The sequence below is a fragment of the Juglans regia genome, chromosome 5, assembly GCF_001411555.2.
Source record: "Juglans regia cultivar Chandler chromosome 5, Walnut 2.0, whole genome shotgun sequence".
Classification (NCBI taxonomy): domain Eukaryota; kingdom Viridiplantae; phylum Streptophyta; class Magnoliopsida; order Fagales; family Juglandaceae; genus Juglans; species Juglans regia.
In genome coordinates, this window is record NC_049905.1 from 20,873,727 (window position 1) to 20,888,437 (window position 14,711).

The following is a 14,711-nucleotide window of genomic DNA, read 5'->3' on the forward strand; positions in this document are numbered from 1 at the left end:
GACTCTTATATATTTCTTGGTTTAACAAGCTGTAGCCGATATTGCATATATATATATGGATAGTGCTACAGCCCCCGCTGGGGGCTCCCGCTGGAAGCTCCCGCTGGGGACTGTAGCATGATTTGTTTGTATTTTTTTTTTAAATTGTTTTTTATATAAATTTTTTTAATATTTTTTAATATTTTTAAAATATAAAATAAATATAAAATATTATTAAAAACACTTTCTTAATCAAGAAGTAAAAAAAAATTATTAAAAAATATTTCCTTAATTATGAAGTAAAATAAAAAATATTAAAAATATATTTTTTATTTTACTTCTTGATTAAGAAAATATTATTTAATAATATTATAAATTTTTTTATTTTTTAAAAATATTAAAAATTATTAAAAACATCTATATAAAAAAAGAATTAAAAAATACACATATAAAATATACTAGAGCTCCAGCGGGAGCTTCAGCATTTTCCTATATATATATATATGTAATCATGAGGGTCAGCCACCCACATGACATGACATGACACACATATATGATATGTGTACATATATATGAACGAGTCTAAAATGGAGGGGATAGGAGTCTCGGCCAACAGCTAGCTGGAAAGCATGCACTTCAATAATAATTGGTCATGTATGTTACCTGACTGCCCTCTAGAAATTAGGCAGATTAATGCAAAATCAACAATTATATATGAATTTTCCTTCAACGGCAAAAGTGATGGATGACAAAATCAATAATAACATTAAAATTAAAGAATATATATAAGATCAAAGCTAGCGCAGAGATCATCAAATTAGATATAATATATAATATCCAAGTAAAAAATGTACGTATATACGTATATATATACGTTATCTTTCCTGCCTTCAAAATAAATTAATTGGTCATCATGTCTATTTAATTTGCCTAACTTTGCATATATTATATTCTACCTTTCGATCATCTGATTTTCATTATTTTTAATGGAACCATGAATATATAGTCGATCGGTGATCGGATAGAAGAACAAAAACCAGCCGAGAGATGGGCATCAGACCAGATCATAGATACAGATCTGGAGAGAAAGAGAGATAATAAAAAGATATAACATATATCATGATGATCAGCCCGACGGCCTGCTACTTAATTACATGATCCGTGATGAACAGCTAGCTAGGACAAGTACTACTATTCCAGCTAGCTGCTTTATATATATTTATATATATAATATGAGATTACTATATTGCACCAGCTACTATTCATTTTCATATCCCGCACCTATAGATTTTTTGGAAGGTGTGTGAGTATTTTTCATAGGGTATGAAGATGTTTAATTTTCATAAGGTGTGAGGTGTGGAGTGTGGGGTGATGAATAGTAGATGATGAGAAGAATTTATATATATTTATATATATATATATAATTAGAAGGGCAGAAACGTCCATGTTTGGTGTAAGTTTCTTGGCAAGACAACGCAAGGTCGACTAGTATATATATATGTATAATTCATGACTCAATTATTTATTAATCTCAGATTACGTGTGTTCGTTTGCGTACGTTGACGTGATACCATATAATTTGCATGCACATGATACATATATATATATATACAGATCACGGCTCGTCGTTTCACAAGACATCATGTCCTTTTCTTAATTTTTCTTTCTTACGAGCGTGATAGATATATATAACAAATGGCCTACTTCTTCTAAATATATAATACTTTTAGGATGATCAGTAATATATATATATATATATATTAATGTGCATGGTACTGGACTCGACCCATGCACGTACGTACACAAACGCGTACGCTTTGAAAGGAAAACAGAATATTAATTTCGACGTACTGCTCGATCGGTAACAAAAATATAAGGAATAATTAGATTTAGGGATGCATGAAAAATAGCAATGAGATCAATACATTATATAGAATTGATCCTTTCAGGACTTGACCACATTCCGCCGCGCTTACATTGTTTATAATGGAAGAAAATTACACTGGTTCTTCATGCTTATATATGGATCACAGAGGATATCGCTTCAGGCCCATATTGCACATAAGGACTGATCTTGTTCAATAAAAACAACAAACAAAAAATTACAATGCTTAATATACCATAAATAAAATCCAAGCTGGAAAGTGATTATAATTCGTGTAACAATTCAAATTTATTCAGGGGTTTGATTGAAATTTAATAGCCCTTTGGCAGTGGTGGTGATTTGTAATAATATGAGATTGGGGAAGACTTGGATGGTGGAGGAGGTGATTTACGGAGGTATGGTGGAAAAGGCCAGTGAGATGCGGGAGGAGAATTGGACGGTGGATAAGGTGACTTATGGAAGTATGGAGGATGTTGCCAATGGGTTGGAGGTGGAGGAGACTTGTAGTAGTATGGAGGATGTGGGAATCGAGATGGGGGTGATGGTGATTTGTACATGTACGGAGGTGGAGGTGATGGTGATGGAGGTGGTGGTGACTTGTAAACATATGGAGGTGGAGGTGATGGAGATGGTGGTGGTGGTGACTTATAGATGTAAGGAGGTGGAGGAGACGGTGATGGTGGTGGTGGAGATTTATAAACATAAGGGGGAGGAGGTGATGGTGAGGGAGGTGGTGGCGATTTGTAAATGTAACGAGGTGGAGGAGATGGTGAGGGAGGTGGTGGAGATTTATATACATATGGAGGAGGAGGTGATGGCGATGGAGGGGGTGGCGATTTATAAATGTAAGGAGGTGGAGGAGATGGTGAGGGAGGTGGTGGAGAGTTATATACGTATGGAGGAGGTGGTGATGGTGATGGAGGGGGTGGCGATTTGTAAATGTAAGGAGGTGGAGGAGATGGTGAGGGTGGTGGTGGCGATTTATAAACGTAGGGCGGAGGAGGTGATGGTGAGGGAGGTGGAGGCGATTTATAAATATAAGGAGGTGGAGGAGACGGTGAGGGCGGTGGTGGAGATTTATAGACGTAGGGTGGAGGAGGTGATGGGGAGGGAGGTGGAGGTGACTTATAAACATATGGAGGGGGAGGTGATGGAGATGGTGGAGGAGGGGACTTGTAAATGTAAGGAGGAGGGGGTGATGGATAAGGTGGTGGTGGTGATTTGTAAATATAAGGAGGAGGTGGCGATGGCGATGGTGGGGGAGGTGAGTTGTAAATGTACGGTGGTGGAGGAGATGGTGAAGGAGGAGGAGGTGACTTATAGACATAAGGTGGTGGGGGTGATGGAGATGGAGGTGGTGGTGATTTGTAGACATATGGGGGTGGAGGAGAGGGAGATGGGGGAGGTGGAGAGTTGTAAATATACGGAGGAGGGGGTGATGGAGATGACGGTGGGGGAGGAGGCGACTTGTAGAAATATGGCGGGTGACCTCCATGCTTTGGTGGCAATGGTGGTAAGTGTTTATGATGTGGTGGCGGTGGAGAAGCATAAACATAAGGCTCATAAGTGGCAGCCACACTTGTGGCTATGAGGCAAAAAACCAGGGCAGAAAGCAGTAGAGGCGAATGCCCCGGGTGGTGGCTTGAGATACCCATTGCACTAGCAATTGATCACCTCTAATGCGGAAAGATGTGTTCGGAGACAGATTGCATTGTACCAAAAAATGCTAATCCCTTTATATAGTAAGCTCTACAATCATTCTTGAAAACGATAGATTTGTTTACTCCCAAAAACAGGCTGTATTTATGTTTTAAATATTAATATACATCCCAAATCTCACAATAATTGGAAAACTTCAAGGAGTCAAATTGATACAACATCTTAATTTATATAGTTCTGTCCATATGACATGAACGATCTTGTGTGTAAAGACTTAAACGTGTTCTTATGAACTAATTAGTCAATAGAAGAGTAGGTAAGGTGCTGTACTAAGGCTGGAAAATTGCCTTTCTGTATTGTTTTGGTAATATAATTTAGAATTTAGAAGCACGTTGTTGATCTATCCAAAACTGATCAAGTAGTACTCTATGATCAGGGAAGAAAGGAGGAATGAGATCAATATCGAGGAGTATGAAAGGCACAAAAGTCAAACTACGATCGAGCGAGCGAGCGAGCTAGCAATAAAGAGACCAGTGTTGGAAGCTGCCTGCCAGCAACGTTCCAATATATTTTTGTTTTTTCTATTACTTTTCATCATCAGCTTGAAGGCCAAATAATATCGGTTCCATGTATACGACTATGCATTTCATTAATTAAACTCAACGTATATGCGCGTTAGGTAGCATTTTTTTTGTGAATATATTATAAGTTTTCCTTCTTTCAAGCGTCGGTGCAATATTTATAATTTTTCTGTCCAAACAACCCCTTTATTGTTTACTTAATTTCATTCGAAATATTTCTAGGTTTAACAATAAATGTTATATGATCATGAACTTTTTATATCCATCTTTCTCATTTTAGGCCTTCAAGTTTGGTGAAGAACTTTATGGACATTTTTTCAAAACAAAAATATGTGAATGATTTTTTATTTTTTTTAAAGAAGTCTTCTAGAAAAAAGAAACTATATAATATATATCTAGATTCTCTCGAAACTTATCCCCAAAAATCCATCTTTTTCGTAAGGCTTGTTTTGAAAGTAAGATGATTTCATCTTATTTTATTTCAAAATAATTCATAATTTTATTCATAATTAACATTATTGACATGACTTTTTAATTTCAAAATTTTAAATTTTTTATTTAATTATTATCTAATTATTATAACTTCCCAAACTTCCAAACAATAAAATCCAAAATTATATATATATTTTAAAAAAAGAAATCATGATCACTTCATGCAAGTAATTAAAAAAAAAGAAGCTTATAACTAGGAGTACTTAACCCAAAATCACCACCATATCTTAACCTAATTTATAAATATATATATGCGTTCAAAAGTAATTAGAAATCGCCCCTTGACCGTAGCTTACGTACACTTAAGTTCCTCGATACCTTATCAGTTCAGGTAACATGTCTTCTTCCTTCCTTGACAATCACAATCTGTATTCATTTAATTGGAGATATATCGATAAAAGAAAACATATTATATAGTACAGATAATTAATTATCTTCCTAATTATTAATATTTTTTTTTAAAAGAAAATTACAAACTCATTAAAAAAACACTTCAGCATTAAAAAAACAAATTGATACACAAAATCGATGAAAATCCTCGATAAAAATAGTGTTTTCCTTAATAATTATACAATTTATACTACAAGGTATATACTACTGTTTTGAGAGTAATATATACTACTTCTTGCCTTTGACACATTCAAACCATTCAAACGAAAATTTGAGGGATGCACTTTTACACTCGAACTCCTCTTTTGATATGGGAATTATTTCCCATTGTTTTCATGACGTTTGTTGATTCTCTATGAATGAAATTCTCCTTTCAAAAAAAAAAAAAAACGAAAATTTGAGATATAACGTCACATCAGCCAGTCTGGATTAAATGACAAAATCTCAGCGTTTCTCTTATTTTGATTATTGTGCTATGTAGATATATATATATATATATATATATCTCTCTCTCTCTCTCCCTCTCTCTTTGAATTATCTTAAGACGACTTTGTTTAGTCTTATCCTCCTGATCACTTAAATTCATGCACACTCTATATTCCTTGTGAAAGCTTACCAACACCATATAACACAAAAAATTACATTATAAAATTCGCATGGAATAGTAATTAATAATGCGCAAATTCAGTGTTCAAAGTTCTTGTGACATTTGTTAATTAATTGTCCTATATCTGTATGTATATTATATGTATATTAAAGAAATTGAAGGGAAAATAGTTCGTGGGTGGCTCCAAATTACTTTGTTTTGGCACCCCATGCAAAATGTCAATATTGTTGTCGGTTACGTTTAATTTACATGATTATTGTAGTGAATTATTTATATATATAGCTAGCTAGCATTTCTACATATATAATGGACAACTTCCGGAGAAAATACTTAAATCTAAATCTGCGCGCCGTAGTAATAGTACATCTTACGTACATTTAATATTTATTTATTTCGAAGAAATTTTGAATTATCTTAATTAATTCATTTTTCTGTTTTTCTAATTTCTTGCATGATTTTTGGTTTAATCCGATCGAGCTGTATACGTATGAGTAGTGGAGATCGACCAGAATGAAATTAGGCTGCAATTGTAAGCTAATAATAACTTGCACGACATGATCATGATGCACCCACCAATTCATCATTTCATCACATTAATTAATTGTAGATTTATTCATGTTTCACCCACCTTTGAGGCAAATTTATTAATTATTACATGTCAAATTTTGATTGGTTGCCATATTTTTTAAAGTAAAATTATAATATTATTTAAAAACCTTATAACAACGAAATTTATGCAATTCATGGCTGATTTGTATATATCTAATATATATAATTAGGAATACAATTGACTACAAGAAAAAAACTTATTTATGGTCACTTATTTCTTACGATAATAACCATTTTTATCAAAATAAATTTATTTTTAACCCAAATAATTCGTAATAAATGTTTATTTTTGTTAGTAGTGATCATTAAGAGTTCCTTTGCTTGAAAATAGATTTCCCTGTAGAATTAGATTCAAAGCTGGCAGCATGCATGTGCTAACTTACTAATTTAAAATGTATTTCTAAAACGTCGGCTTGAACTCAATTATATGTGGACTTTGTCATGAGTTTCAAAGACTACTCCAAAAAAAATCGAAGATCAGAAATAGCAACCAAAGTGGGCCTTTGCTTCCCAAGAATTTCTCAGGAAAAATGAACACAACTTGAGGGAATTATCAAAGAATATCATAGCCTAGCCTACCTATGCATGCTTGGACCTACACCAGTCCGGAACTTCAGTACTGCTTAATTTAGGTCCTAATAATTTCCATGTCCTAAAGACTCGATCCGGTAATCACTCTCAATTACGCATTGATTCACTCACATGTAAACAACTTGTATAGGCTCCCTAGCTCATGATTAATAGATGATGATCACAAAAGCCAGGAGAAAAGGTAATTAATTAATGTTGAATAAATGATGACCATGATCATCATCATTCGAAGAATATTTGCTACAATCTCCTGATCATTTATTAATTTATGATACATCAAGTCCAAAGACTTTTGTCTAAATTCTCATGATCTATAGATTTAGATTAATCTCAAAGAATAGATTTAGATTTGCACATACGACGAATTTATTGAACATTTAATACTTTTCGAGAAATTTATTCAGACAGTTATAAATATTTTGTGGACCTGGTTTATAGAATTAGATCTACTTTTTTATATAACTCTTTGTGATCTTCTTTTTCCTATATTTAATCTAGTACAATTAGTATATGTAATTAATTTTGAAACAGAAGCTTTTGTTCTTGTTAGGCTAGTATATCATCCATTCCTATATATATAAATATAAATATATATATATATTTATATTTAATGACCATAAATTAAATCATTTAGGTTTAAAATCATTTGAAAAATCATGATGGAAAATTGGCAATAAGTTCTATATAAATTAATTGAAATTAAAATTTTAATAGTATAGACTCTTCATGTCATCTTCTTTCCTTTATGTCTAATAATTTATTATAGAATTGTTTATTCCCCAAAAACAGGGCGCTGTATTTATGCTTTAAATATTAATATATATCCCAAATCTCAAATAATTGGAAAACTTCAAGGAGTCAAATTGATACAACATCTTATTAATTTATATAGTTCTGTCCATATGACATGATCGATCTTGTGTGTAAAGACTTATAAAGTTATCATAATTAAACGTGTTCTTATGAACTAATTAGTCAATAGAAGAGTAGGTAAGGTGCTGTACTATGGCTGGAAAATTGAATTGCCTTTCTGTTTTGGTTGGGTAATATAAATTTGGAAAATGTGACAAGGTGAAAAAGTACAGGAGGAAAGTAAATAAAAAAATAAAATAAAACAATTAAGTCAAAAAGCCACGGAAGCTTTTCTAAATTTCTACACTTCGCTTTTCTCCCTCCCTTTGCTTTTCTCCCTCTCTGTATCGCTGGTTCATCTCCCGCACAGTTTCACAAAAACAAACAAACTTCTTTTCTCCTGCACTGACGTCGATTCGTCCGTCCACAACATTGCAACATTTCTCTTCTCTTGGAAAAAATGTACGTGTAAGTGATCTGTAAATATTTTTTTTTGTTAAATTCGAGATTATCCTCTTTGCATTTGATCTTCACTTGTTTAAAAAAATGTAGAGCAGCAGTCATGTCTAAGATTTACAGTGTTTTTTTTTTTTCCTTAAAGAAATTATTTTTATGTTCACATCCTCGAATCTTTTTAAAAGATTTGCACTATTGAATAAAAGTCATGCACACAGGAAGAAAAAACAAGAAAATGAGCTGCATTATTATCAAAATGATAAACTCCACCTCCCTATTTTTTTCAAAATACTGTATTTATAATTTTTTTTTATTTAATGATTAAGGAAATATTTTTTAATGATATTATGAATTTTTTATTTTTTTTAAAAGAATGTTTATGATGATTAAAAAAAGAAAAGCAAAGTAATGAGATTGCTGGGCAACATACTTTGCACAGGGACGTGATTACATTTGCTATTCTACGGGCAAGAATACGTTCCAATTTTTTTAAGACATCATTAGTGAAAAACTGTAAAAAGTCTTTTTCTAAAGAGTTAAAAGTCCGAAGCCGTGATTAAGGGAACATGCTACAGTCAATTTAAGATCCAGGAGCTGGGAGCGGTACGCTTAGCATTTTCCGTGACGAAGGGACTGCTGATGGTTACGGGAAATAGATCAAAGCCTACTGAGAAATAGTGTAGGACACTCTTTCAGTAGAGTCTCTCTTTAGTCAAAGCTATATAAATCATTCCAAGGAATCTCAATTGTCACTTTAACTAGTCGTTGTAAGTCTTTGAAAGATTTGCACAGGAACGTGACAAATCGTATCTAAGTCAACCTTGTAATGCCATGTGGTGCGGAGACACCACGCAATGCAGACCTTGACAAGAACTTCATGGATCTAATTGGAAACTGTTGAAATAAAAGTATTCTTGGAGCAAGAACACCAATAAAAGCAACACGTACCAAGGATGAATCAAAGGAAAAATATTTACAGTAAATGCACCAAATCTGAAAAGAATAGAGTAGAACGAAAATACCAAGAACACAAGGATTTAACGTGGTTCGATCCTTTCGAATCTACATCCACAGGGGGAACTGGCCAGAGATCATCTTATTGAAGCTTCAAATTGAAAGGCTGTACAGGTTACAAGATTCAAGTCATCAATATGACTTTAACTCTCTCAGATTACTCACTATTTACAAATTTCTCAAAAAACCCTTTTCTCTATCTCGAAGCCTCTCTCTCTCTGTAATGTATCCGCCTTTGCCTTATTCTCACTTATCGCTACAGTATCCATCGCAAGCCTTTTATAAGGCTGCGTAATACAAGAAGCCCTAATACATTTGATCAAAAGACATCTGGCCATCTAATAGCCGATGGATCCAACAAGAGTAATGAATCAGAATTACACAAAAGGACAAAGAAGAATAAAGAATACGTGGTCACTTCTTTGACCTTTAGTTACAAGGCTTGACTAATAAAGAAACAATTACAAATTTAACCTTCTAAGAAGCAAATTAATGACACATTGGTCATCAGAAACGATTATGATGGTGCAGATGTGATTAGTCTTAATTTGGTTGTAAGAATTGTTTAATTTACTTTGCTTGTTTCTACATTTACTTTATTTCTACACATGCATTTCATGAGTTAGTGCATGTTTGAGTGTACATTTTTGCTTCTATGACTCGTGTTTCTGTGCTAATTGATAGGGTCATCCGAATGTGAAGGCCATGCATTCATCTAAAGCTGTTGGGGAGCCTCCGTTTTTCCGGGCTTCGTCTGTCTTTTTCAAAGATGCCATTATAGCTGCAAGAGCAGAAGTGGGTTCTAACGACTGGTTTCCTTTGGATAATCCGGCGACACCTGAATGCATCCGGATGGCTTGTTTGGATGAGTTCATCACACCATTTATTAGCTCCGACTTCCGCCCCAAGCTCAACGTTTGATGCGATACTCTTGTTTCATATGCAATTATAGTTTCCTTGTTGACATATCCTGAAAATGTCACATACTTAACCCTTTCACTTGAGATGAACAACCACTTAAAATGTACAAACAATAGTATTTTTCTAAACAAAAATTTCCATAGACTAATACATATATATTGGTGTTTATTGCAATAACATGGACCAAGCAATTGATAATGATCCATGTAGGACCTTTGCTGCTTTACAAAATGGAAGATGTTGATCCACAACGCGTTTTTTCATTAATTTCAACAAAAGCCAAAGTCTTGGTATTAAAAAACAGTGGAAATTTTCTGCAGATAGACCAAACATGTTCCCATTCTCAAAGACTTGGCGTCAAGCCTTTATTGGTTAGGTAAAGGTTAAAAACTTCAGATAGTGTTAAAAAATCTTCTACTCATTAGTCTGGATGCATGGCTATATAAATGGAGAGCCTCTCCTCAGTACTCATTCAACAAAGAGTATACCAAATCTTCTCTGCATAAGAGTCATAGAATTGTGGGAGTTTAGTTTTGCACAAAAATGGCCAATCTGTGGAAAAATTTATTCTGTGCATTGGCAGTTGTCTTATTAGCCATGAATGTAGCAGCTGATAATCACAAGCCTTACGTTTATGCATCTCCACCTCCACCACATTACATGTACAAATCCCCTCCACCACCACATTACCACCACAAATCACCACCTCCATACCACAAGAAGTCTCCTCCACCACCGCATTACCGTTATAAGTCCCCACCACCACCATCTCCGTCACCACCTCCTTACATCTACAAATCCCCACCTCCTCCATTTCCATCACCACCCCCTCCCTATGTCTACCAACCCCCACCTCCCCCATCACCATCACCTCTTCCACCCTACATCTATAAATCTCCACCACCTCCCTCACTGTCTCCTCCACCTCCTTATATTTACAAGTCACCTCCACCACCTTCTCCTTCACCTCCTCCTCCTTATATCTACAAGTCATCACCTCCTCCATCTCCATCACCCCCTCCTCCATATATTTACAAATCCCCACCACGGCCATCTCCATCACCACCTCCACCCTATGTCTACAAGTCACCTCCTCCTCCATCCCCTTCACCCCCTCCATCTTATGTTTATAAATCTCCACCACCACCACCATTCCCACCACTGCCATCCCCTTCACCCCCTCCATCTTATGTTTATAGATCACCACCACCACCAGGCCGCCGACCATTCCCACCTCTATCCCCATTACTATAGTACTAATTATCACGTAAGTATTTTTATATGCGCATTCTCGAATCCCCATAACACACTACAAGAGAAAGCAGTTTTTGCTGCCAAAACCTGAAGAGGCGAACAAGTTTTGGCCGCAACAGACCATATTTTACTGTAGCCGCCTTTTTGTAGTGGCGGCAATGAAATTCGCCATAATACATACTTTTTGCGACGACATTATATCATTTGCGGCGACTGTTTCTCTTCGCAAATAATATTACCATGTAAGTTGCAAAAACCGCAAGTTATTTCTTCATTCGGCGACATGTTTATCACCGATTTAAGTTAGAAGCGTGCATAGGTTGGCTTTCTCCGCAAACGTAACTACGGAAACCCATTTTACAGAAATTGATTTTCGCCGATACCGATCCCTGTCCGAAACCCAATTTTTCTGCAGCCATCGTGAACCTCCACCACCACCAAAACAGAGCAAAACCCCTCCATCAGTCCATCCCAGCCTTCACGTTGAACATCGCATGCGGAAACAACATCGATTCTTCTCTCTGTGATCAGATCGCCTTCCCTGCTGCACGCCGTCGCCTCGTTGCCTAGCCGCGGGTAAGTCTCCTCCGTCTCTTTGGGTACTGACTTCACCGTCCGTCTCTCTCTCTCTCTCTAACTTTCACTCAGTCCCTCTCTCTCTATAGGCTGCCCAATCGTGTCCCACTATCGCGCACGGCTTCTCCACTCGGTCCCTATTTCAGCAAGGTATCTCATCTCCTTTCAATCTGTGTGGTATTTCTCTCCTTCATTCTATGACTATCTCTCTGTTTCGCATACATGTATTTAGCTAGTTTTATTTTTGGGCTCATTTGCAAGAGAAGGGTAAAGCCATTTGCATAAAAATATTCAGATACTAGTTTAAATTGATTGTGAATTTATTATAAATTGCAGTGACAACTTTTGGAAACAACAATGAGAGAAATTTCTCTGCTATATTGAAGTTTTAGCATATAAGTGTAAATTGATTGAAATTTTTCTATGTTGTTTGGCGATTGTTTCAACGATTTTGTATACTGTTTCTTCTGTAAAGTAAAGAAGAAACTGATCATCTATATAATATGATACATATAAATATATGTGTATATATATATATATAATATCTCCATCGATTGGCCATGTGCATTGCTAATATTATTCATGTTCTGATAATTAAGATATTTAATTGCTTATTATATTATTTTATGCATTTGAGCTCAAGATAGGAAATTCATGATTAATTGCATAATGATAATTATATGTAACGAGCTAATTACGACAACAGGTGATGAAGGAGAGAGCTTACCTAATCTAAACAACAATGAGATAACATTAAGAGTTTTTACGTCTATAATAGTACTTATTTTAAAAGTACTATTATATGATGGGAAGAGATAAATATTAATAATTTATATTATATATATCCATTTAGCCACAGTACATATATTAGATATGTATGTGATGATTATATATCTACAACAAAGAAAAAAGAAATTAAAAGGGTGGGAGGTGAGCTTTGATGTTTGGAGAAGTGAGCATGCTAATTGAAGAAAGGGTGGAAGATGGCTGATCATGGTTATGATCAAAACTTAGGATAATTGGTTAAACTTAATTAGATTAGCAATACCAAGTAGTTGAGGGCGTGCATGAGGGAGGAGGTGTACGTGTGAGAATTTGGAATACCTAGCTGTCAATATTGGACCCCGTTGTCTGCCTACGTACAGTTTGAGAGCCTAAAATCTAGGATATGACTATATGCAATTGATGGAGCCATCTAGCTTTCGGCCTTTCAAGCAATCTATACTACTCTACAACCCATGATAAAAAAGGCCAGACTTTAGTAATAGAAATTAAGTAACTTGAGTACCACTTTCGCTTTATTAATTCCATAAATTAATTAGTCTATGTCTCGGTGTGCACGCATGGTTACAATATATCTATATATATATAATGAAGGAAAAAGCTGATCAGAAATAATTGAGGGAAAGAGGAGACCAACATGATTGATATAACTCCAGAAATCAACATTTCTATTAACATAGTAAGCCATTTGCAACTTGCACATGAGAAGATCGATGTGCATAATTTTTGCAATTTTATTGGTTTTAGGGTTAGTACTAATGAAAAATCATTTTACTTTTCATACACTAATGGTACAACTGCAGGGTGTTCCAATGGCTGGGCCCCCTGCCAAGCCATAGAGTAGTTTCCTCTCCTTGGTAGCTGGATCTTCCAGCAACAGCACCTTGTCCTTGTCTCTTACCCCAACCATGTGTAAATATTCACCATCCTCTCTCTCTTTCCCTTTGAACAGTAGCCTCTGCTCCCTCGTCTCCAAACTAGTCACCAATGACAATATCATCTTCAACTCTCCTGAAAATATTGATAAAACGGGAAGTTTAATTTATCACTCCAGAAGGAAGATCTTCAATGCTTATGAAATTCTTGACCCGAGGCCAAAAACAGAAACATGACGATCTTTCTGATATTAATCTAATTAAACAGAAACATGATGATGATCATCTTCAAGGCTTACCAAAATTCGAAGTGGCTTCAATGGAAATGTCATGCCATTTTGAGACAGTTGAGACCTTAACTGTGATCATCCCTTCTCCCACACTCTCACCAGTCATGTCTCTCATTTGGACAAGCATGCCACCAGGTCGGAGTTCCCACTTGATTTCCCCTAAGCCTTCAGACCCAGCTTTTTCACCTCCTAATTTCATTCTAGGTTATATATCTTCGTCTTAATCTATCTTCTTACTGATGGTGATACCTTTTTTATGGCAATAAATGAAGGCCTTCTTGCAATAAAAAAAAATTTATGTAGTGGAATATTTGAGAACACATATAATGCATTTCCTGGTATGGTATGGGCTTGGAATATCTTCATCTCTGTCTTTTTTTTTTTTAATTCTCAAAAAGGTATGTTGATGGAGACTTTATGTGCATAGATAAGGGTTGTGAACCAGAAATAAGCTGTTTATGTGAAAACATATATTATTTTCAGACTCCATTTAATATTGTGAGTTGATTATTTATTTCTACTCTATTTATTTATTTACTCACGCATTGCATCTTTCTTTTACCACAGTGCTACTTAGCTTATTCTATATAAGTTGAAGTTTCTGGAGGGGAGGATAACTGAAGTCCACAATGCTGCCGAGTTTTTGCATTAGTTTAAGCATAAATTGGTAGAAAGCTGATAATTGCATTTTGACATTTCACTTGTAAATTTGTAATGGAATGGTTTTAATATTTGGATGTTGAACCGTCTGGTTAAAGTTACTCTGTCTCCGATATAACACATGATGTGTAGTCTACTTTTGAAGGTGACCATAGTATGGAAACAACGTAGATGATTGTTTTGTATACGTGTAAGTACTTGTTGGAAAATCAGGTTTTCTTGATGGATATGTACTTG

The 14,711-nt window shown here is 35.1% G+C and overlaps 2 protein-coding genes across 2 annotated transcripts; both read right to left on the minus strand.

Annotated features, from left to right (window-relative positions):
• Positions 1–1,867: 1,867 nt before the first annotated feature.
• LOC109003656 (extensin-2-like) lies at positions 1,868–3,586 on the minus strand. The gene has a single exon (XM_018981891.2). The coding sequence runs from the start codon at positions 3,517–3,519 to the stop codon at positions 2,176–2,178; it is 1,344 nt and encodes a 447-aa protein (XP_018837436.1). The 5' UTR covers positions 3,520–3,586; the 3' UTR covers positions 1,868–2,175.
• A 9,523-nt stretch (positions 3,587–13,109) lies between these two features.
• LOC118348462 (BAG family molecular chaperone regulator 2-like) lies at positions 13,110–14,013 on the minus strand. The gene is made up of 2 exons (XM_035690095.1): positions 13,824–14,013; positions 13,110–13,660 (listed from the first exon to the last, which is right to left on the minus strand). The coding sequence occupies exons 1-2, from the start codon at positions 14,011–14,013 to the stop codon at positions 13,428–13,430; spliced, it is 423 nt and encodes a 140-aa protein (XP_035545988.1). The 3' UTR covers positions 13,110–13,427.
• Positions 14,014–14,711: the final 698 nt, after the last annotated feature.

Excerpts from the sequence above, each read along its gene's own strand:
- LOC109003656 (XM_018981891.2), bottom strand. The coding sequence starts at position 3,519 with ATGGGTATCTCAAGCCACCACCCGGGGCATTCGCCTCTACTGCTTTCT.
- LOC118348462 (XM_035690095.1), bottom strand. The coding sequence starts at position 14,013 with ATGAAATTAGGAGGTGAAAAAGCTGGGTCTGAAGGCTTAGGGGAAATC. Across the intron at positions 13,661-13,823 it reads TGAAGCCACTTCGAATTTTG|GAGAGTTGAAGATGATATTG; the intron begins GTAAGCCTTGAA and ends CAATATTTTCAG.